At 35.9% G+C, this 25,383-nt stretch overlaps 1 protein-coding gene across 2 annotated transcripts in view; it reads left to right on the plus strand.

Moving 5' to 3' along the window:
- The window catches only part of ATRNL1 (attractin like 1), a 754,994-nt gene that overhangs the window by 163,334 nt on the left and 566,277 nt on the right, over positions 1 to 25,383 (plus strand). For both annotated transcript variants that reach the window (XM_027063193.2, XM_053207126.1), the window contains exons 16-18: positions 1,863 to 2,076; positions 4,348 to 4,536; positions 16,148 to 16,366. In XM_027063193.2, coding sequence (XP_026918994.2) covers positions 1,863 to 2,076; positions 4,348 to 4,536; positions 16,148 to 16,366 — 622 coding nt within the window. The remainder of the gene's footprint in view (positions 1 to 1,862; positions 2,077 to 4,347; positions 4,537 to 16,147; positions 16,367 to 25,383) is intronic.

Raw genomic sequence — 25,383 nt, forward strand, 5'->3', positions numbered from 1 at the left:
AGTAAATTTTCATAATGTTATAATTTGTCTTCTATTTTCAACTGCCTGTCCAGTTCATTTACTGGGTAATAGTTACTTTCAATGTTTTATCAACGGCTTCATTTTTCTGTTTCTTTCCTCTTCCTCTCAGATTCTTATCATGATGAGTTAGGGAGTAATATTTTACTTTAAATGACTTGTCTTTCCTACAGATAGTTGGAAATGTAGACAGAGTCGCTGTAACGTGAAGTACAATCATTAATCTGAAATATCTATGCTGGATTGACTCCTGCTGTTATTATCAAGAACTGTAAAAATGTCATAGCTTTTTTGTTATCAAAATATCTTTCAGAATAATGTGTGAAATCTATGGTGATCGCAAGACAAAGTAGCATGTGTATTTTTATAATTGGAAACACTTATTAAACACTATCTCTGTCTCAGCAATTGGATGGTGGAAAATAACCATACCTGTTCTGGTGAACTTTGGTTAACAAAATTTATTGGCTACCTACTATGTGTGGAGTACTCTACTAGGTGGTATGAGATCGACTGTCATAATGAATATGCATAGGATATTTTAATTGTATCTGAGAAATAATTTGTTGAGTATTTACTATGTGAAATTTATTATGTTTATACACTTTGAAAGTTTCTAGGTCTGTAGCTATCTTTATAAGTTCTCAAGGACCATTTATACAGCATATTTAGAGTAAACACGAGAGATATCTATATATTTATATCTATCTATATCTATATATCTACATCTTATTTGTATATTGTTAAACACTCAAATGCAGATACATATTTTTATCTACCCTGACAGTCCACAGTGTAAAAAGGATGATGTGGAGTTTTGAAGTCACCTCATACTGTAATATAATATTATTAACTTAGTAACTTAGAAAATAAATATATTATGTATATTAAGGTATAAGTGTTTAGGAATAATGTCAGCAAGATGACAGAATGGAAATTCCCAGCACTTGTTCCTCCATAGAACATTGGTTGGAACCATTCATATACAAAAATACCTTTACAAGAACTAGGGAATCTAGGTAAGAGATTCTAGCACCTGGGAGAAGCACAGAAATCAGAAAGGACAGTTTCACATTACCTTCATCATCCCGCCCCCAAGCCTATGCAGGGCAGTGAAACATGGTGAGAGATAACTTCTGCAAAGGGGAAGGAGAGTGAAGTGAGCACATGACTTTGCTGCTGACCCTAGCTCCAAGTCTGCTGTAGTGAACCTCAGTGCCTGGTTGGTTCCTACTGACCCATAACTTCATCTAAAATTACATGAAAGTCCTGATGTACCAGTAGAATCTAAGTCAGGAGAGAGGCGTTATTCTTCTGAGTTCTTTTGTGAACATGTTATGAAGTTTCCACTCACCTCTACATATAGTTTGTTAGTTTTGTTTCCTGTTTTCTCACTGTGCATGTAATGGCAACTTCGCTTTAGATTCTTACCTCCATGACTGATTAAATTGGCAACAGTAGGAGCAGTAATGGCAGCAGTAGCAGTAACAGCAGTAGCTGCAGCAGTATGTTAACTTTGTAGTGATCTTGCCTTATCAGGTAGGTATTTATATCAGACACATATTTTTTCATTTTGTAGAAGAGGAAACTGAGGTTCACAATGGCTAAATAATTGGCCCCAGTCATGTAGCTTGAGCACAAAATCTATGTTTTAAAAATGGGGTTCTTTCTATATCATTCTCCAAAATGTGCTGGAATTGTTAATTACCCCTGGTCATTAGAAAAGCAGTTCTGTATGTTTTTAGATGTAATTTTTAATGATGATGAACCATCATTGCTGAGGAAAATGGTGGCATTTTTATATGCAACTTGTTTTTTAATGTTCTTTTTGTTGTTGTTTACAGAAAGTATCACCTTGGGTAGGCTTGCGCAAGATCAATATATCCTACTGGGGATGGGAAGACATGTCTCCTTTTACAAATACAACATTACAGTGGCTTCCTGGTGAACCAAATGATTCTGGGTTCTGTGCCTATCTAGAAAAGGCTGCAGTGGCAGGCCTAAAAGCTAATCCTTGTACATCTATGGCAGATGGCCTTGTTTGTGAAAAGCCTGTTGGTAAGTGGTAAACTAATATTTCTTTAAAAATATTATGTTTCTAACTCCTCTTCCATGTGTGATAGCCTAGAGGCCTGAAGTAACTTTCACCATCTTTAATTTTTTTTAATGTTTACTTATTTTTGAGAAGGGGAGGGGTAGAGAGAGGGAGACAGAGGATCTGAGCCTAAAGTGGGGCTCGTACTTATGAACTGTGAGATCATGACCTGTGAGCCCAGTTGGACACTTAATCGACTGAGCCAGCCAGGTGCCCCTCACCATCTTTTTATGATGTTGATTTCCTGATTTTTCGGTAAATTTTATCTTGATCCACATTCCCCATATAGTGTTAGTGACCTCAGCATTAACTGGTGGAAATAACAAAATTTTATTATTTAATTATTTTATATAATTTTTATTTCTTGGTTGAAATAGGGAGATTATGAATTTATGGTTATAGTTACTTGCAGTCTGGTAAGAATCTATTATAATTTTGTTTATGTCTATTATAATAATAGTGTTTGGAAGAAAGTTTTGTTTTTAAGAATAACAACTATTTCAAATTATTTTCATCTTACAGATCTATTTCATTTGGCAAGTAAAAAGGAACTTTTCTGTTTTATGGGTTTTTTTTTTTTTTGCATTATATGTCATTTTGTGTTGATTGACCTTTAATTTTTTTTATATTGGCTATGGAATTCAAACTCCAAACCTGTACTAATTGTGTTATAAGTTTTTATTTGGTTTATTAGCCAGTATAAAATGCTAGAAGTGTACATTATTTTTTTCTTATTTTAATTGCAGTTAGTTAACGTGCAGTGTTACATTAGTTTCAAATGTACAATATAGTGATTCAGTAGTTCCATACATCACCCTGTGCTCATCACAAGTGCGCTCCTTAATCCCCATCACCTATTGAACCCATCCCCCACCCCCATTTCCTCTGGTAACCATCCATTTGTTCTCTATAATTAAAGACTGTTTTTTGATTTGCATCTCTCTCTCTCTTTCTCCCTTTGCTTATTTGTTTTGTTTCTTAAATTCTACATCTGAGTGAAATCATATGTTATTTGTCATGGAATGGATTTTTGTTAAGTGAGAAAGGAATATTGCTTTCTCTTTTTAAATATTTTTATTGTGTAAAATTTACATAACATAAAATTTACCATTTTTACCATTTTTAAATGTAGAGTTCAGTGTTGGTAAGTGCCTCAGTTAACACCAAGCATCTCCAGAACTTTCTCATCTTCCCAAACTCCATATCTATTAAAAAATACCTCTCTGTACCTCCCTCCCTCAGCCCCTGACAACCACCTTCTGTTTTCTGTTTCTATGAGTTTGACTAATCTAGGTATCTCATATAAGTGGAATCATAAAGTGTATGAACTTTTATGGCTAGCTTACGTTCCTTAGCATAATGTCTTCAAGGTTCATCCATATTGTAGCATATGTTAGAATTTCATTCCATTTTCAGGGCGAATAATTATCCATTACATGTACATACAGATTTTGTTTATTCATTCACCTGTCAGCATAAACTTGAGTTGCTTTTACTTTTGCTGTTGTGAGTACTGATGCTGTGGACATGGGTGTGCACATATCTTTTCCAGTTCCAGTTTCACATCTTTTGGGCGTATAGCCAGAAGTGGAATTGCTATATCATATGGTAATTCTGTGCTTAATTTTTTGAGGAATTGCCATACCATTTGTCATAAAAGTTGTATCATTTTAACATTCCCACCAGCGATGTACAGGCTTCTAGTTCCTTCACATTCTTGGTAATATTAAAAAAATATTGATCGTGATAGGTATATTATATTTCATGTAAAGATTTTATAGTATATTGTTTTATTTTAATTGTTTGTTTATATCAGAGACATGTTCACTGACAGGGCATTTGTTTTGATAAGATATGAAATGTTTATGGAAAAAATTGTAACAAGAAAGTAAGTAATGATAGTGTATGTTGTGTTTAGCCAAAGCTAGAAGACCAGGTCATGTGCTACATTTCTGTTTATAAGGTTTTAAATTATACAATTTTATGTACTTAATAAAGGATTGAAATTTCCCGAAGAACTACAGTGTTCAAATTCGATAATAAATTTACGAAGTAGATGAGATGACGTCTCATCTTTATTTTCATTCACCTTATCATGTATTTTTGGCTATAATTTTTATCCCACACTTGGCTTACTTGAAACATTCCCTAAACAGCAAAACAAATGAAACCCATCTACTTGTGTTAAAATACAGTTAACAAATAAACTAATTATATTTGCTGATTTATTCCAGTTAGTCCAAATCAAAATGCAAGGCCATGCAAAAAGCCGTGTTCTCTAAGGACGTCCTGCTCCAACTGTACAAGCAATGGCATGGAGTGTATGTGGTGCAGTAGCACGAGACGATGTGTTGACTCCAATGCTTATATCATTTCTTTCCCATACGGACAGTGTCTGGAGTGGCAAACTGCCACCTGCTCTCGTAAGTATTTATCCAGAGTGACTTTTTCATTTAAAGGCATCATAAATTGAACATTTGAAGAAGTTTTCGAAAGATGCGAAAAAAGTGTTACAGTTAACTGTTTTCAAACCTATTGGTGGTCTAAACCCCACACTTAAGTTATACTGTCATTTTGAAATCTGCTAATTATTTTATCCTATATATTTACATTTTGCCTTGTTTGTGGTCTCCCTAACTCTGAGTCTGTGTTGCAGATAGCGTAACACTTCTCGGAAGTTCTTGCTACTTCAAGGATCACATACTGCTTTGTTGTGCTTCTGTAGTGTCCGTTAATCTAGTACAGTTCCCATGGCTTACACGACTGTGATAGTTTTAAAGAATCTATAGCAGTTGTTTTGTAAGTGGCCCAACTTGGATTTGTGTAATTCTTTTCTCGTGATAAGATTTAAGTTAAGCATTTTTTGGCGAGAATATCAAGCATACTACGAGGGGTAGTACATCTACTATAAATGAAGGATGCAGTCTTGGCATCACATGGAAAGTCATGTCAGCAGGGCAGTGCTGGACTTGTTGTAGGTTTACTTCAGGAGAAGATCTTGCCCCTTGCTGGTCTCATGTTTTGTAAGGACTGTAGGGGGAGGATGCACTTGACTGAATGTATGATATGGGTACTGTGTGGTTATGAGCGGCCTTTCTTGCAAAGACAAAATTTCATCAGGATGCTGCTGCCAAGGGGATTGCACAACATTACTGATAGCACTTGGTGTCCTTCTAGGCATCTGAGGTCACATGCAACTTTTGTTTTTTTGTTTGTTTGTGTTTTTTTTTGGCTTGGGAAGATGTAGAAGCTACTGGTCTCAGCTCTTTGCTAGCAAAAAATATGGTTTATCTTTCCACAGTCTACCTCTGAAACTGGAGCTCATCAAAAAATGCCTTTCCAACAGGGACATGAATTGATTAGTCTGTTCAGATTTGTAATAAGAAGATAGGAAGGATTATTTTTACTTCCATTGCTCCCACCTGCTTTTCAATGTTGAATCATTCATTCATGCCCTACTAATTGGGGTCTGTACCTCCTGTGACTGATCCAGACTTTATAATTTTTTTCGAGAATAATATGCTCTGCAGGTGCCCACGAGTCCCCATTCCACAACCACAGTTAGTTGCAGAATCACCTTAAACAAGTTGGAGTTCAAGTGTATATTCATCCGGAAATCCTTTATTTAAAAAAATCAATGAATGTAAGAGCTGGTTCTTTGAAAGAATTAACCAAATTGATAAACCCCTAGCCAGACTTCTCAGAAAGAAAAGAGGAGGGACCCAAATAGATAAAATCACAAATGAAAGAGGAGAGATCAAAATCAACACCACAGAAATATAAACAGTTATAAGCAAATATTACGAAAAATTACATGCCAACAAACTGGGAAATTTGGAAGAAATGGATAAATTCCTAGAAACACACAGTACTAAAACTGAAACAGGAAAAATAGAAAACTGGAACAGACCCATAACCAGCAAAGAAATTGCATCAGTAATCAAAAATCTCCCAATAAACAAGGGTCATGGACCAGATGGCTTCAGAGGGAAAGTCTAGCAAACATTTAAAGGGGAGTTAATACCTATTCTTCTCAAACTGTTCCAAAACATAGAAATAGAAGGAAGACTTCCAAACTCATTCTACGAAGCCAACATTACCTTGATTCCAAACCAGACAAAGATCTCACTACAAAGAATTAAAGGCCAATATCCCTGATGAATATTGATGCAAAATTCTCAACAAGCTATTAGCAAATCAAATTCAACAGTACCTTAAAAGAATTATTCACCATGATCAAGTGAAATTCATTCTTAGGCTGCACAGGTGGTTCAATATTCACAAATAAATCAACATGACACATCACATTAATAAAAGAAAGGTTAAGAACCATATGATCCTCTCAATAGATGCAGAAAAAGCCTTTGATAACGTATAGCATCTAATTTTGATAAAAATCCTCAACAAAGTAGGGAGAGGTAGAATATACCTCAACATCATAAAGGCCATATATGAATTATAATATTCTCAGTGGGGAAAAACTGAGAGCCTTTCCCTATGGTCAGGAACAAGACAAGGATGTCCACTCTCACCGTTACTATTTAACATAGTACTGGAAGTCTTAGCCTTGGAAATTAGACAACAAAAAGAAATAAAGGCATCCAAATTGGCCAAGAAGAAGTCCGACTTTCACTATTTGCAGAGGACATGATGCTGTATGTAGAAAACCCAAAAGATTGCACCCAAATATGGCTAAAACTAATAAGTGAATCCAGCAGTCGCAGGATATAAAATCAAAATGCAAAAATCTGTTGCATTTGTGTATACTAATAATGAAGCAGCAGAAAAAGAAATCAAGGAATCAGTTCCATTTGTAATTGTACCAAAAACAATAAGATACCTAGGAATAAACCTAACTAAGGAGGAAAAAGACCTATACTCTGAAAAGTATAGAACACTTATGGAAGAAATTGAGAGGGTACTAAGAAATCGAAAAGCATTCCATGCTCACGGACTAGAAGAACAGACATTGTTAAAATGTCTGTACTACCCAAAGCAATCTACACATTTAATCCAGTCCCTATCAAAATACCAACGGCATTTTCCACAGAGCTAGAGTAAACAGTCTTAAAATATGTACACTACATAAAAGACTACAAAAGACCCCAAATAGCCAAAGTAGTCCTGAAAAAAAAAAAAAAAGAAAACTAGAGGGATCATGAATCTGGATTTCAAGCTGTGTTACAAAGCTGTAGTCATGAACACAATGTGGTATTGGCACAAAAATAGACACATAGAGGGGCTCCTGGGTGGCTCAGTCGGTTAAGCATCTGACTTCATCTCAGGTCATGATCTTGCATTTTGTGGGTTCAAGCCCTGTGTCGGGCTCTGTGCTGACAGCTCAGTGCCTGGAGCCTGTTTCAGATTCTGTCTCTGCCCCTCCCCTGCTCATGCTCTGTCTCTCTCTCTCTCTCAAAAACAAAATAAACATTAAAAAATTAAAAAAAAGGCACATAGATCAATGGAACAGAATAGAAAACCCAGAGATGGACCCACAACGTTATGGTTAACTAATCTTCAACAAAGCAGGAAAGAATATCCAATGGAAAAAAGATCTTCTCTTCAACAAATTGTGTTGGAAAAACTGGACCACTCTCTTACACTATTCACAAAGATAAATTCAATATGGATGAAAGACTTAAATGTGAGACAGGAAGCCATAAAAATCCTAGATGAGAACACAGGCAGAAACCTCTTTGACCATGATTGGAGCAACTTCTTACTTAGACATGTCACTGAAGGCAAGGGAAACAAAAGACATGAGCTATTGGGACTTCATCAAGATAAGAAGCTTCTACACAGCAAAGGAAACAATAAAACTAAAAGGCAGCCTAGAGAATGGTAGAAGATATTTGCAAATGACATATCTGATAATTTAGGATTAGTACTCCAAATCTATAAAGAACTTCTTAAACTCAACATCCAAAAAACAAATAACTCAGTTAAGAAATGGGCAGAAGACATGAAGAGACACTTTTCCAAAGAAGACGGCCAACAGACACATGGCCAACATCCAGATGGTCAACAGACACATGAAAAGATGCTCAACATCACTCATCGTTAGAGAAATACAAATCAAAACCACAGATACCACCTCACACCTGGTAGAATGGCTAAAATTAGCAATACAAAAAACAACAGGTGTTGGCAAGGATGCAGAGAAAGGAGAGTTCTCCTGCACTGTAGTTGGGAATGCAAACTGGTATACCTATTCTGGAGAACAGTATGGAGGTTCCTCAAAAAAACTAAGAATAGGACTTCCCTATGGTCCAGCAATTGTACTCTTAGGTATTTACCCAAAGGATACAAAAATACAGATTCAAAGGGGGTACATGCAACCCAATGTTTACAGCAGCATTATCAACAATAGCCAAGTTATGGAGAGTTCCCAAATGTCCACTGACTATGAATGGATAAAGAAGTTTGTGTGTGTGTGTGTGTGTGTGTGTGTGTGTGTGTGTGTATGTATATTCCTGTGTGTGTGTGTGTGTGTGTGTATAATATATATATATATACACACACACACACACACACACACACACACACACACACAGGAATATTACTCAGTAATCAAGAAGAATGAAATCTTGCCATTTGCAATGATGTAGATGGGGCTAGAATGTATTATGCTAAGCGAAATAAGTCAGTCAGAGAAAGACAAATAGCATATGATTTCATTCATATGTGGAATTTAATAAACAAATGAATATATGGGAAGGGGGTGGAGAGAAGAGAGGGAAACAAACCACGAGGGCCTCTTAATTATAGAGAACAAACTATGGGTTGAAGGAGGGAGGTGAGTGGGAGATGGATTAGATGGGTGAGAGGTACCAAGGAGTGCACTTGTGGTGATGAGCATTGGGTGTTGTACGAAAGCGGTAAATCACTGAATTTTACTCCTGAAACCAATACTGCATCGTATGCTAACTAATATTTAAATTAAAAAAAAGGAAAAAATCTAAGTTGTCTTCTTTGCTCACAAATCTTTCTTGTATTCCATATCTTCTTTCTCATTTATTTACCTTTTGGAGAACAGTCTTCAGTAATTCTTTCCAAATAAATTTATGGCTAGTAATGTTTTTGAGTTTTTTCATGTCTAAAGTGTATTTTTTATGTTCATGTGAATGATAAAGTGGCTGGATATGTAGTTCTAAGTAATTCTTTCCTTAGACCTTGTAGCATTTGGTGTTGTGAGTGAGAATTCTCATGTGAATTTGATTTTCATTAATTTTTGGAGCCTCTTTTTAAAGAAATTCTTTGAGAAATATAAGATTTTAAGATTTTTTCCTCTTTATCCTTGGCATTCCAAATTTTACAACTCATTTCAATTCAGTTTTCCATTAATTGAGTTGGATTTTAAAAATAGATTCCCATTGGCTCTTTGAATCTGATGAGTACTTTCTTTATGTGCTAAAAATGGTTTTTAATCATTAGATTGTTTTTTTTCCTATTTACTCTTTTTAGAAATCTTAAAACAGTTGTTGGAATTTCTAGATAAATCTCAGTATGTCTTAAATTCACTTGTTTTCTCCATCTCTTTGTTTGTTATGATTCAGATTCTTCTTCCTGGTTTTTTCTTTGGGGATTTGTATTTATTTAAAGTAATGCTTTTGAGAACCTTGTAGTTCTGCTATAAAAACTGTAACTGCATTTTTTGAGAAGGTAAATAGAACATGATTAACTACTTAAACACAGGTAATGAATTGCACCTCACCACTGATGAACTTGATTACAATAACTGCTGTTGGTAGGGTTGTCCGCTAGGGGTGTTAGATCAGTTGTCAAGTTCTGCTTTTATATCTTTTGTTTTTGACTCTTTGTTTTCTTGATTTTGATTTGTTGAGAATTTTATTTTCAACTTTTTGTACTTGTTCTTGAGCAGTCTAGCCTGCTGGAATTTTCTTTTCCTTGGGTCTTGTCTTTCACTGTTGGGTCTGTTGTCAGCCTTGCCTTCCCTTTGGCCATCCGAAACCCATTTGTGCAGCTGATGTCCAGTAACAGTTATGTTTGTTCCACAGCCCTGTAAATTATATGCCCTTTATTCATGTGGGAAGAAGGGCATTGTACTTTGCTTCAAGGAGACCCTGTATCTTTTGGACGTTGTAGTAATCTACTCCTTGTGAGAAACAAACTCCTTCTCTATCATGTCTTTCTTTTCCCTGGTTTTAACCAGCAGACATTTAATGAGCAATGAGGAAATGCCAGGAAATAAAATAGAGATTGGGAATACAGATCCTTGCTCAAAATCTGAGTGCTAAAAGTAGCTGAGTGTTACTGTTTTGCAAATATGTCAGCTTATGGGCAATGTTTTTGTCATATTTTTACATTTAACTTTATATCTTTTTAGTATTATATGTAATGGATTTATATTATTGTTTTTTAGTACATTTGTCTAGTCCTTCACTAAACATTTAACAGTAGTAAAAGCATTCTTATAGTTATAAATAAAACTATATTAGAAATGGTATAAATTTTATGTTGCTCTCAGAAATTTGTTTCAGTGGTATTTGAGGTTTCCTAGTAAATGGAACTTGAAGGAAACTGTTCTTTGCTAATGAGAAACAAATATGGGTTTTATAATATTCCCTAGTGTTTTTCAGTTATAATATTGTCATATTATTACTTAAAATTCACAATTTGAAGAAAGAAATATGTGTCTTCAGACACATTTTGCCTAATGTTTTCTGAGAAAGCTTTGTTAATAACTGCAATTATTAATAATTTATATGTTTCTCTTAAAATATTTGTTATTCTATTTGTGAAAATGAACTTCAAGGAGATTATTTAAAGCAATAATAGAGATTTAGTTCTTAATATGTAAATGTTCAAATAAAATGTAATTAAATTGATACAGTGAAAATGGAATAATAGGAAACATGAGAATATAGTACACATCTGACAAATCTGTATTTCTTTCAGTATTTGGCAGGTTTATATACATGTTCAATTTAAACATTTTTTTTTTCATGGAAGTTAGGGAAAGTAATCTTTTAAAAATTGATTACAATTTATTTTTTAGATCAGTTTTAGGTTCACAGAAATTTTGAGAGGAAGATCTAGAGAGTTCCCATATGTCCTCTGCCCCCACATGTGCTTAATTCCCCCACTGACAACATCCCCCACCAGAGCGGTACATTTGCTACAGGTGATGAGCCTACATTGGCACATCACTGTTGCTCAAAGTCCAGAGTTTACATTAGGCTCCATTCTTGGTGTGCTACAGTCTGTGGGGTTTGACAGTTGTATAATGGCATGTATCCATCACTATAGTATCATATACAGCAGTTTCACTGCCTAAAAATCTTCTGAGCTCTGCCTAGTCATCCTTCTGTCTACCCAAACACCTGGAAATCACTAATATTTTACTGTCCCCATAGTTTTGCCTTTTCCAGAATGTCATATGGTTGGAATCATACAGTATGTAGCTTCTCAGATTAGTTTCTTTCACTTAGTAATATGCATTTAAATTTCCTTCTTGTCTTTTCATGGCTTGATAGCTTATTGACTAGTATTCATTGTCTGGTTGTACCACAGTTTGTCTACTCACTACTAAAAGAAATCTTTGTTGCTTTTGGAAAGTTTTGACAATTGTGAACAAAGCTGCAATAAAGATCCATGTGCAGGTTTTTATGTGGACATAAATTTTCAGTTCATTTGGGTAAATATCGGAAAAGTGTTATTGCTGAACTGTATGTTAAAATGTTTAGTTTTGTAAGAAACCATCAAACTGACTTTCAAAGGGGTTGTATTTTGCATTCCCACCAGCAATGGATGTTTCTGTTCCTTTGCATTCTACATATTTACCAGCATTTGGTGTTGTCAGTGTTTTGGATTTTGGCCATTCTAATAGGTATGCAGTGGTATCTCGTTGTTTTAGTTTGCATTTCTCTTGACATATGATGTGGAGCATTTTTTCATTCTTGCCTCTGTATCTTTGGTGAGGTGTCTGTTTAGGTCTTTTGTCCATTTTCACCTTGGGTTGTTTATTTTCTTATTATTGAGTTTTAAGAGTTCTTTGTGTATTTTAGATAACAGTCCTTTATTAGATGTGTCTTTTCTAAATATTTTCTTACAGTGTATAGCTTGTACTTTCATTCTCTTGACAATATCTTTGCAAAGCAGAAATTTTAAATTTGAGTTTAAATTTTAATGGAGTCTAGTTTATCAATTTTTTTTCATGGATTGTGCCTTTGGTGTCATAACTAAAATATCACCAAACTCAAGGTCATCTTGATCTTGTATATTATTTCTGGGAGGTTTATAGTTTTGCTTACAATGCTCATCTGTTCTTGCATAGTGGATACTTTATCCATTAGAACCTTTAGCATATTAATCATAGTTGTTTTAAATTCCTGGCCTGATAATTCCAATATTCCTGCCATTTCTGATCTGATGCTTGTTCTGTCTTCTCACATTTTTGTTTTAATGTTTATTTTTGAGAAAGAGAGCATGAGCAGGGTAGGGGCAGAGAGAGAGGGAGACACAGAATCCAAAGCAGACTCCAGGCTCCGAGCTGTCGGCACAGAATCCTATGTGGGGCTCGAACCCATAGTTGTGAGATCATGACTTGAGTCGAAGTCGGACGTTTAACTGACTAAGTCATGAAGACACCCCTTCACATTGTTTTTTTGTCTTTTGGTGTGCTTGTAATTTTTTTCTTGATAGCCAGATATGATTTATGGGTAGAAGAAACTGCTGTAAATGGATAGGTTTTTAGCATTGCAGTTGTAGAGTATGGAAGGAGCAGAAGTGTTCTATATATGATTAGGTCTTAGTTTTCTTGTGAAATTGTGCCTCATATTGTGGACTTCATCAGTGCATCTCAGTTTTTTCCCCTTTCTCAGGTGGCACATGATGGTCAGAGGGAGCTGTATTTGTGTATCTCTTTTCCCACGTGCAAGGCCAGAGCAGGCTAGAGTTGGATATTTCTCTTTAACAGGTCAGTTAGGCCCTGATAAAAACCTCAGTAGTTTAGGCTCTGTTACATAGTTTTTCCTGGCCTTGTTAAGAAGAACAGAAAACGCTGGCATATTTCAAAATATCTTCGCCTGCTGGAAGCAGAAGAAGGTTTTTCTTTGATGTTCACTGAGAGCTCTTGGAGGTAAAACTCACAGAAGTGTGTGAATGCCCCATGACTGGGTCTTTCTGGGAATTTTAACTCTCAGAGTTGCCCACAGTGAGCTTTCGTAGTTCCTTCCCCTGGCACTGTTCCCGTAGAAGTTTCAAATTTGGTATATTACAATTCTCTGTATCCTCCTCTCTGTCTCTCCAATTTTCCGCAGTGATTTTCCCTGTGACCTCCTCTGACAGATCTAAGACGAGTTGTTGACTTTTCATTTTGTGCTGCTTTTTACTTTTTGTTTGGATGGAGTGGTAACTTCTGAATCCATGACATGCAGGATCAGAAACCAGAAGTCTCCAGTAATCATCTGATGGCATAATTTCTTACAGATTGATTTTTAAAATTCTTACACATTTCAAAAACCATATTGAATGTTTTACAACTTAATTTTTCAAAAAGCCCAAAATAAATAAAATAAAAATGATTGGGGCGCCTGGGTGGCGCAGTCGGTTAAGCGTCCAACTTCAGCCAGGTCACGATCTCGCGGTCCATGAGTTCGAGCCCCGCGTCAGGCTCTGGGCTGATGGCTCGGAGCCTGGAGCCTGTTTCCGATTCTGTGTCTCCCTCTCTCTCTGCCCCTCCCCCGTTCATGCTCTGTCTCTCTCTGTCCCAAAAATAAATAAAAATGTTGAAAAAAAATAAAAAAAAAATAAAAATGATTGCTCTAATTACTTGTAGTTTACACGCAGTCTCGCTACTATTCATAACTTAGAAAAATAGCATAGCCTACAAAATCTTTCCTGTATTATTGTCTAAAAAACATTAGTTTTTGTCAGTATTTGAATCATTATTAAATACTAGAGATGGATTTTCCTGTTAATCTTTCAGCAATGCCCGTTGCTTTGTTGTACTCTTGAGTAAAAGGAAAACCGACATTACCTTATGCACTAGTTTCATATGTAAAATAAAATCTAACAGAATAAAATGTTGCTCTGAGCATGACATTTTGTAACCTGTTATTAAAGCCTAAAATCAAATAAATAAACGGAATTAGAAGATTACTAGTTTGTCAATCAGCCAGTACAAGAAACTGAGCCTTCTTTCATCTAAGATTTCCCCAGCTGTTTGGAAAGCATTAACAGGAATGTTGTATTTGAGAATAGTTTAGATTTACTTTGTGTGTAATGCTTCTTCAAGCCATTTTGTTGGTTATATACCCTTAAAAAGAGAGTCCTAAAATAAAATTTACTTTCCATAGACCATAAATATAAAACTAGATTTATTCTGGGTGAAACCTAGTAGAGATCTACTTCAAATCATCACATGATAGTAAATAATTGGAATGTCAAGATAACATACCCAATTTTATATTTTTCATTATTTCCTATTGGTTTTGTAGCAACTTTATATAAGACAATTAGAAACCAGAAGACAATGAGAATAACCCAGTCAACAATACTGTGGGGTAGCTACAATTATATATATAAGAGAAATATTTCAACGCATGAAAGCTAAAGGGGTATGGTACTATATGAAATGTTCAGTTATCTAAGGATCTTTAAGTGATGTACCATTTAGCATTGTGTGTTGCCGAAAAAAATGTAAATTTTAAAAGGAAGCATGTTCATGCTAATGGATTATTTGTTTACAAAAATAACATTATCCAGTTGTAGTCAATGGTTCAGTGTTCTTCCTTTTTAAATTATTATTAAAGAAATAGAGGAGACAGTACTTATTTTCCAATCTGAAATGCTCAGCATGCCAAAAATTCTTAATAACAAATCATATTATAATTGATGAATTCTTTAACCAATATTCTATTATCCCTACGCAGTTCACTGTATTGAGTTCCTGATGTTCACTGAGAAGCTTGTGCCTTTCTTGTTTGCAGCAATCTGAGGAACATTTTTCGTTTCCAGTAATAACAAAACACTGAGTGGAAATTAAGTTATTACCACCTTAACAATGGAATTTGGTTTACGAGAAATTACCACTTCCCCCCTCTAGTTTTTTTCTAGCATGTGGCTAGAAGAAACATCATTCATGATGTCTTGTACCTCTGTCACCGTCGTCTATAGGTAAATAATTCCCAGGACAAAGAATGCCTTTTCTAGCAAAATGTCAATAAAAGTAATGAAAGAAAGTCTCAGCCCAATATAGGATACTCTGTGAATTAAAATTTTAAAACATCACATAGTAGCTATGGTATATATAATGGCAAACTATAATATGTTCATCCTTGGAAAAGATATCACAATATTCATAACATTGCTGAATATTATAGATTATTCATAATTTAAACAAAAAGTTTGAGCTTCAGCTCAACTTTTGAATCTTGGAGGGATATTCTGCAGCCCTGAAAATCAGTAAAGCCTTTGCTTGTTGCCTGGCTGAGGTAGGGATCTGGTGGCCATGTTCCCATCCAGTTTGACTCTTTAGGTGAGATTGATTAGGTAAATGCTAGTATCTTGGACCCTTGGGAAGAACATCGTCAGTGAAAGGCAGTGCAAATGGGGCTCAGCTATCTCAGGGAATGGGCAGGCAGCCTTTGCACTGGACAGGCACAGGCAGATGCAGAGTTTTTCCTTGAAGGCCTTTACTAGGCACAACAAGAACAGCTAACATGGCTCTACATCACAGACAATGGCAAATGTGGTCTGTAGGCCCCTGGATCCGCTTTGAGGCAAAGTTCTCAGGAATCTTGAAGTGCTGACTTCATTTTTCTCCATGTCATGGTTACCACACACCCTTTTTCACCTATTTGTTCATTTATCTCCTCTTTGTTCATGATGTATGTTTTATTTGCTTTAAGTAACTGCTGACTCTTTGGTATTATTACAAAAAGTGTTTACATTAGCTACAGACAACTTTTTATATTCTTTATTTCAGATCATACTTATTTTTCCATTAGCTTAAAATTCTATTTGAATATAAAGTCATACAACATATTTGTTAATGTTCCTGTCATGCAGCTCAAAATTGTTCCGGATTGAGAACCTGTGGGCATTGTTTGGAGCAGCCTGGATGTGGCTGGTGCAATGATCCTAGTAACACAGGAAGAGGACACTGTATTGAAGGATCTTCGCGAGGACCAATGAAGCTTGTTGGAATGCACAGTAGTGAGATGGTTCTTGATTCCAGTCTTTGTCCTAAAGAAAAGAACTATGAGTGGTCCTTTATCCAGTGTCCAGGTAATAAAAATGTGATCAGTATAATTTCAGTTTGGAAACCAAGAATGATTTTGTCTTTCTTATAATAAATACTTAGAAAAACATAATGGGACTCAAATTTCACCGATAAAAAAATATTCTTCCCTATATCCATCGCTGTTGTGTAGATGGCATTCTACACACTATGTTTGGCACAATATATTTGGCTTCATATGAAAACTGGACTCATGCCCGTTTTCTACCTTGTGGTATATAGTCTTTTATTGTTCATAGTTTTACGGTATGTTAGAATTCAGAGGCAACTCAGAAGATCCAGGCAAACTTTGTGCTAAGTGTGAGAATGTTTTAAATAACATTTGTGATGGAATCAGCTGGCCTCATTATGAATACCATACGATTTTGAAAGTTAATAGTTTTCAGGTTTTTTTCCATAGGAAGTCTCTTATGCTAAATAAAAACAACCTTCTTGAAAGATTACTTATTCAATATATTTTTATTGAGTGCCTACTATGTTCCAAGGGGCATTTTAAGTGCTAGAGACACAATTATTAACAAATTAGACTAAAATTATTCCATTCACAGAGCCTAGTTGAAATTAATAAAATTAATTCTATACATATGCATATATGAGGTTAAGTGCTGTTAAATAAATAAAATGCTATTAACTAAAGTAAGGAAGGGGAATAAGGCTTGCAATTTAAGAAGGTGGTGAGAGAAGAGCTCACTGAGAAGTAACAATAAATACTTCATATAGATGAGAGAATGAGTCATAGGGATATCTGGGGAAAGTGTCTTAGAACAGGTGACATCGTAACACAAGGATAAGAGAAATAGTTTATTTGGGAAGTGAACCTAGGAAGCACAGTTGAGGGAAGGGAGAGTTTTAAAGAAGGGAGAAAAACCAATAATACTAATAATACTAATAATGCCAATAATTACTAATCCGGATACTATACTCGGAAATTTGGACTCACACCCACTAGGGACCTACAAGGACCATGTAGAATGCTCCTCAGAGTTAACCTGCTGAGGGACTGGAAGGTGGTGCACTTATCTGTGGCTTCTCATCCTTCATTGGTTGGGTGATGCCTTTGGAGGTACTGTGCTTCGGAGCTGTGCCAACAGTCTGGTTACTAGCTTGCCCTGGCTAGTGAAAAGTAGAGATATTGCAGAACTTGCTTTAGGTGAGTCACCGACAGTGTGCTGTACTGAAACCAGATGGACTGAGGGAATGTGGTGCAGAGTGCAACAATACCTGCTGCATAAACTTTGAAATATATGAAAAGCAAAAAAGAACAAATATTGGTTTGTAAAACAACATGATTAAATCTTAAATGCTTTTTGCTTAGTGAAAGAAACCAGACCCAAAGGCTACAAGTTGTGTAATTTCATTTATAAAATGATCTGGAACAGGCAGAACTGTGGGGATGGAAAACAGATCAGTTATTTGCCAGAAGTAGTAAAGGTAAGGATTAATTTCAAGGGGGCCTCAAAGTGGAGTTTTTGTATTATAGAACTCTTCTTTCTGACACTGTGTAGGTTGATACATGAATCCATGCATTTGTCAAAACCCATGTTTTACACCACAAAGAGTGAACTTTCCTGAATGCAAATTAAAAAGAAAAGTCACCTAGAATGTCAGGAGACCCTAGGGTGTAAAGTAAAATTGTGACAAGTAAATTTAACTATATTACAAAAGCCATAACATCATCAAAAATAGGAAAAAAAAAGGGCTGACCTAAGTAACTTTGGAAAACAGTGTTTTGACTTAATACCATAAAGCTAAAGAAAAAAAAAACTGTACATAAAATTGTAATCTGATTAGTAAATTTGCTTATCATGTGGTATAGGTTAACAATTCTAACAATACTTTATGTGTTTACTAGGTTTGGAAAATAAATTGTATTTTAATGTAAGCCAAGTTTTCCACTGTCAGAAAAAGAAATTAAAAATAAGCAAGGAGTGAAGACTACAAAGAACCCTGTGGTATTGGATTAGGGTCTGAGCTAACAGCATGAATTCATGTTTATTTTAATATATACACAAAGAGGTACATATATACACACACACAAAGAGGTAAATATAGATATATGTGTGTATACATAGTTTAGGGTATTACATGTATTTTCTAGTTCTGTTTGTCAAGACGGTCTAGAAGCCATGACATCCCAGAAGCAAAAACACATATAGTGCCTATATCTTGGTTTTTAAATACTGTTTTCCAGTAAGAGACTCTTAAAAACTGAGAACAAACTGAGGGTTGATGGGTGGTGGGAGGGTGGGGAGGGTGGGTGGTGGGTATTGAGGAGGGCACCTGTTGGGATGAGCACTGGGTGTTGTATGGAAACCAATTTGACAGTAAATTTCATAATAAAAAAATTAAAAAAACCCTGAATATAAATAAATAAATACTGTTTTCCAATGAGAGGAACCAGGGCTCTATGGAGAAATGGTTAATTCTAGGGCCTGGATTGGGAGAATACATGATGATCCTGGAGCATTGTTTGGTGCCCCAAAGTAAGAAAGAGCTTAAAAAAAAAAAGAAGAGGGGATCACGATCATGCCAAAGAGACACAGTACCAACCTAAAAGAATTCTCAGGGGAATGAAGTTTGAACAAAAAGTAATGATTGTGTTGGGTTACAACTCAACAGAATAATATCCATGAATCTAAACTGATGTAAATTGATTTAATAAGTAATAAATGGGTGAAAATGAACACAATTCCTTACAGAAGAATTATAAATAATAAATGTAGAAGGAGTGAGAAAAATTTTAAAAAAATCACTATTAGAAACCCACAGTAATACCAGCTGTAAGATAATCCACTTATGTTGAAATTTGGGAGTAAAACGATACGGAGAAACAGGGTATTTGTGTAGCTTTAAAGCTTTGGTAATCACTTCTCGTTTTGTTTTTTTTTTTCATAGTGTTTCACGTTTTTATTTAAATTGTAGTTAGCTAACATACAGGGTAATATTTGTTTCAGGAACAGAATTTAATGATTCATCCCCTACACACAAGAACAGTGTTCATTCTAACAAGTGCCCTCTCTAATGCCCATTCAGCCACCCACCACCCTCCATCAAACCTCAGTTTGTTCTCTATCTTTAAGTGTCTCTTATGGTTTGCCTCCCTCTATGTTTTTATCTTATTTTATTTTTTCTTCCCTTCCCCTTCTATTTTGTTTCTTAAATTCCACATATGAGTGAAATCATGATCTTTGTCTTTCTCTGATTGACTTATTTCACTTAGCATAATACACTCTAGCTCCATCCATGTCATTGCAAATGGCAAGATTTCATTCTTTTTGGTGCCTGAGTGATATTCTATTGTGAGTGTGTGTGTGTATTACATCTTTATCCATTCATCAGTCAGTGGACATTTGGGCTCTTTCCATAGTTAGGCTATTGTTGATAGTGCTGTTATAAATATCTGGGTACATGTGCCCCTTTGAATCAATATTTTTGTTTCCTTTGGATAAATACTTAGTAGTACAGTTGCTGGGTCACAAGGTAGTTCTATTTTTAACTTTTTGAGGAACATCCATACTGTTTTCCAGAGAGGCTGCATCAGTTTGCATTCCCAAAAACAGTATAAGAGGGTTCCCCTTTCTCCTCATCCTTGCCAACATCTGTTGTTTCTGGCATTGTTAATTTTAGCCATTCTGACAGGGATGAGGTGGTATTTCATTGTGATTTTGATTTGTATTTCTCTGATGACGAGTGATTTGAGCATTTTTGCATGTGTCTATTAGCCATCTGTATGTCTTCTTTGGAAAAGTATCTATTCATGTCCTCTGCCCATTTCTTCACTGGATTATTTGTTTCTTGGGTGTTGAGTTTGTAAGTTCTTTATAGATTTTGGATACTAATCCTTTATCTGATATATCATTTGAAAGTTTCTTTACCCCTTCCATTGGTTGCCTTTTAGTTTTGTTTATTGTTTCCTTCTCTGTAAAGAACCTTTTTTATCTTGAAATCCCAGTAGTTTGCCTTTGCTTTTGTTTTCCTTGTCTCTGGAAACATGTCTAGTAAGAAGTTGCTATGGCTGTCTAGTACTGTGTTAAATAACGCTGAGAGTTGACATCCCCGTCTTGTTCCTGACCTTAGAGGAAAAGCTCTCAGTTTCTCCTCATTCAGCATATTAGCTATGGGACTTTAATATATGGTCTTTAATGATATTGAGGTATGTACCCTCGATCCCTACTTTGTTGAGGATTTTTGTCAAAATTGGAAAGTGTACTTTGTCAAATGCTTTTCCTGCATTTATTGAAAGGATCATATGGTTCTGATCCTTTCTTTTATTATGTGGTGTATCACATTAGTTGATTTATGAATATTGAACCATCCCTGCAGCACAGGCATAAAATCCTATTTGATTGTAGTGAATAATTCTTTTAATGTACTGTTGGATTTGATTTGCTAGTATGTTGTTGAGAATTTTTGCATCCATGTTTATCAGGTCTATTGGCCTGTAATTCTCCTTTTTAGTGGGGTCTTTGTCTGGTTTTGGAATCAAGATAGTGCTGGCCTCGAGAATGAGTTGGGAAGTTTCCTTCCATTGCTATTATTTGGAACAGTTTGTTAAGAATAGGTATTAACTCTTCTGTAAATGTTTGGTAAAATTCGCCTAGGAAGACATCTGGCCCTGGACTTTTGTTTGTTGGGAGATTTTTGATTATTCAGTTTGTTTGCTGATTATTGGTCTGTTCCAGTTTTGGTAGTTTATATGTTGTTTCTAGGAATTTATCCATTTCTTCAAGATTACCCAATTTATTACCGTATAATTTTTCATAAATTACCTTATGTGTTTATATTTCTGTGGTTTTGGTTTTGATCTCTCCTCTCATTCGTGATTTTATCTATTTGGGTTCTTTCTCTTTTCTTTTTGATAAGTCTGGCTAGAGGTTTGCCAATTTCATTAATTCTTTCAAAGAACCAACTTGTACTTTCATTGATCTGTTTTTTTTTGTTTTGTTTTTATTTTGTTTCTATCTCATTTATTCTATATCTTTATTATTTTCTGTGTCTTTATTGTTTCCCTTCTTCTGCTGGCTTTAGGCTTCATTTGCTGTTCTCTTTATAGCTCCTTTAGGTGTAAAGTTAGGTTGTATAGTTGAGATTTTTCTTTTTGAAGTAGTCCTGTATCCTATATACTTCCCTCTTATGGCTGCCTTTGCTGCATCCCAAAGGTTTTGAACCATCGTGTTTTCATTTGTTTCCATTTCTTAAAAGATTTCTTCTATAATTTCCTGGTTAACCCATTCGTTCTTTAGTATGATGTTCTTTAACCTCCATTTATTTGAGGGCTTTCCAATTTTTTTTTTTTTTTTTTTTTTGTGGTTGACTTCAAGTTTCATAGCGTTGTGGTGTAAAAATATGCATGGTATGATCTCAGTCTTTTTGTATTTTTTGAGGCCTGATTTGTGACCCAGTATGTGATCTGTTCTGGACAGGGTCCCATGTGCACTCAAAAAATGCATATTCTGCTGCTTTAGGATGAGATGTCCTGAATATATCTGTTAAGTCCATCTGGTCCAGGGTGTCATTGAAAGCCATTGTTTCCTTGTTGATTTTCTGCTTAGATAATGTCCTTTGCTGTTTGTGTGGTGTTAAAGCCCCCCCCCCCCTTTTATTGTATTATTATCAATGAATTTCTTAATGTTTTTTATTAATTTATATATTTGGGTGCTATCAAGTTGGGGGTATATATATTTACAATTATTAGGTCTTCTTGTTGGATAGATCCTTTATTATTATATAGTGCCCTTTTTCATCTCTTGTTACAGTCTTTGGTTTGAAATCTAGATAGTCATATAAATATGGCTATAATTTCTTAACTACTTCTGTGGAAATTATTATGTTAAACTGGCATCTATGAGAATTCTCTATACTGTCTAGATCATTAAAATTCTTTGCATAATATGATAAGTGTGTAGAAACTCATAAATAATTTGTTGTCCTACCAAAGTGAAATTGACTTAGAGCTAAATAACAGGAGTATAAATAGGAATTTCTATATATTTAGAAATTAAGGAATCTGTTCTAATAACCCATGGGTCCTAGATAACATAATAAAAATTAAAAAAATATTTTGGATTGAGTGATAATTAAAATGATGTAATATATTAAAATTCTGTGCCATGCAGCTGAAGCAGTGCTTACCAAGAAATTGGTAGTTTTAAATGCTCACATCACAAAAGATGAAAGGCTGAATACTGTGATGTAAGTATCCATATCAAAGGTTAAAGCCAAATTAAAGCCAAATAAAATAGATGGAGTGAAATTAAAAAATAAAGGCTGGAATGGAATAAATAATAAAGATAAAAGTTGCCCTTTCCTTAAGGTCATCCCTCTGCAGAGTTTCTCCTTAACTTGCTGTGGGTAGCATTTGGACTTTGTCTAGTGTATGGTGAGTTTTAACTAGGTGTGCTTTGGTCTGCTTGTTAAAAGGGCCCTGATCTTATGTCCACCAGAGCTGAAGCATTGTAGCACTGTATGGTCAGTACACTTGGTGCATGTGGGAGAGTTTTGGTCTTGGCCAGGGCCCTGATGCTCTGAGTCTCAGGCACACTTGCCCTTTAGTAAAGAAGCACCTGCAGAGCATGGTGGGGCGGGCTAAGTGTAAGCGGCTCAGCCCTCCACTGAGGGTGCTGTGCAGCTCACTGACATCTGTTCTTGCTAATGGGCAGGGGAGAAGAAAGGCACCAGCCCTCTCTCTCATACCTGGATAGAGGAGTTTGCGCCTGCTGCTGTCTGGGAATCCCTCACAGAAGAGGAAAGAATCTCCCCTCCTGTGCCCCAGGCTTTTGTCAGATCCCTGCCTTCACCCTGTCTGCGTCCCACCTGTTTGCTCGCCTGGCCACACAGTGCACCTGTGTTTTATCTCAGGCACGCCAGCTGAGTTTCAAAACTCCACACTTTAGGGATCCAGCACAGTGCCGACTCGGGCTGATCCTGGGGGAGGGTTTGTCCCAGATGGGAGTTGCATGAATGCACAGGAGCTTGGAGTTTAGAGTAAGGTACAGCAAAGATCAAGCATCCAGTTTAGCTGCCCTCAGCAAGCATCTCTGCCCCTATGGTAAAGAAGAGAATAGTGCAGTGGGAGCCTGCTGACTCTCTTGTTTCCCCAGAGGTAGTGCCACCTCTCCCAGTTGAACTCCAGTAAGAGGAACTGTGTCTCCCAATGTGGCCCAGGGAATCCTCAGATCATGCTGTCTGCTCCTGGGCCTCTCCCCTCCTTCTCCATGGGAATACTGCTGCGCCTGCAGGGCTCCACACCAGCCATGGTGCAGTCTTCTAAAACTTCAGTCTTTGAGCTCTGCTGGTTGTAAAAACTCACAATAATCATCCCCTCTCATTTTCCCAGTCAGTGCTTTTTGGGAAGTGTTCTTGTGATCCTCTGTGCACTGTGCGTTCTCTCTCTCTCTCTCTCTCTCTCTCTTTCTCTTTCCCCTTTCTCTGTGATCTGGACTACTTCCCTTCCACAGCACCCATGACTCTGTTCTCCCCAAAGTCACATGTCTATACCTCGTACCTTCCACAATGTGACCTCCTCTCTCCCTCTCCTGGCTGTCTGGTTTGTTCTCTCAGTCTTTAGATCGATTTCTTGGGTGTTCAGAGTGATTTAATGTTTATCTAGCTGTATTTGAGGGACGAAGCAAGCATAGGGTTCTACAAACTACTCTGCCATGGTAATCCCTTCTTAAGTGTGCCATGGTAGTCACTTCTTAAACAGGATACAGGACTCAAAAGATTAACCAAAGAGGGAAATAAGATAAATTGTACTGTATTAAGAAATTCCATTCATAATAAAACCTTTAGAAATTGAGGAATGGAAGCCTCTGAATTGAAGTTATTTATAAGTCTAATTATCTAATAAAACCTCTTATCTCAAATTGAGATTTATTATAAATCAGTAACAAAAAGAAACAGTACAAACAAAAAATGGGCAAGATAGTTGAACATCACAAAAGAGGATATTTAAAACACCAATAAACAATGGGAAAGGTGTTTAACCTTTTTGGTCTTGAGGGGAATGCAAATGAAAACCACAAAATGATACCACTAATTATCCACCAGAATGTATAAAATAAAAAATATATATAATTTTAATTGTTAACAATGATATAGAACAAATGGAAATCTTATATACTGCTTTTTGAAAGTCTAAATGGCATAACACTTGGAAAACACTTTGGAAATATCTGTCAAAGCTGAATAAATGCATTCCCAATGAATCAAGGATTCTGTGTGTAGGCCAGTGGCTGGTAAACTATAGTTTACCAAATTTACCAAAGTTTACCAAAGTTTACCAAATACTGCCAAATTTAGCCTGTGGCTTGTTTCTACATAGCCTGTGAACAAGAATGATTTCACCTTTATAAAAGGTTGAAAAAGAGAAGGAGACTGAGGAAGAGGAAGTAAGTAAGTAATGAAGGAATGTAGGAAGGGAAGAAACAAAAGAAAGAAGGGATGAATCTCTGCCAGAGTCTATATGTGCCCACACTGTCTAAAATACTATTTGGTCCTTTACAGAAAATGTTTGCTGACCCCTGGTTTAGGCTCAGTAGCCCAATATAAAGTAAATGTTCACTTGCAAGACACTCATAGGAATGTTCACACAGCATAGTTTTAATAGTTCCAACCTGGAACTCATCCAAATGTTCATCAGCAGCTGTATGAATAAAGAAATTGATATGATGCACAATAGAGCATACAGCATGAGAATGATTTACGTGTAATCACATGGGACACTATGGCGGCTCTCACATATATGGTGTGGCGAGAAAGAAGCCAGACACAAAACAAGACACTCTATCTTAGTTTATGTAACATTCAAAAAGAGGCAAAGTTATTTTATGAGAGATCAGGGAAGTGGTTACTTTTGGGGACAGCAGCGAGTGACTTGAAGGAGGCACTAAGGAATTATTTTATTTCTAGAAAATTTTCTTGGATTATAGTTTTAAATATTCTCCATTTTTTAAGGTTATTTATGTATTTTGAGAGAGGAAGAGAGCACATATGAGCGTGTGAA

Source organism: Acinonyx jubatus, chromosome D2 (genome assembly GCF_027475565.1).
Source record: "Acinonyx jubatus isolate Ajub_Pintada_27869175 chromosome D2, VMU_Ajub_asm_v1.0, whole genome shotgun sequence".
NCBI classification, from domain to species: domain Eukaryota; kingdom Metazoa; phylum Chordata; class Mammalia; order Carnivora; family Felidae; genus Acinonyx; species Acinonyx jubatus.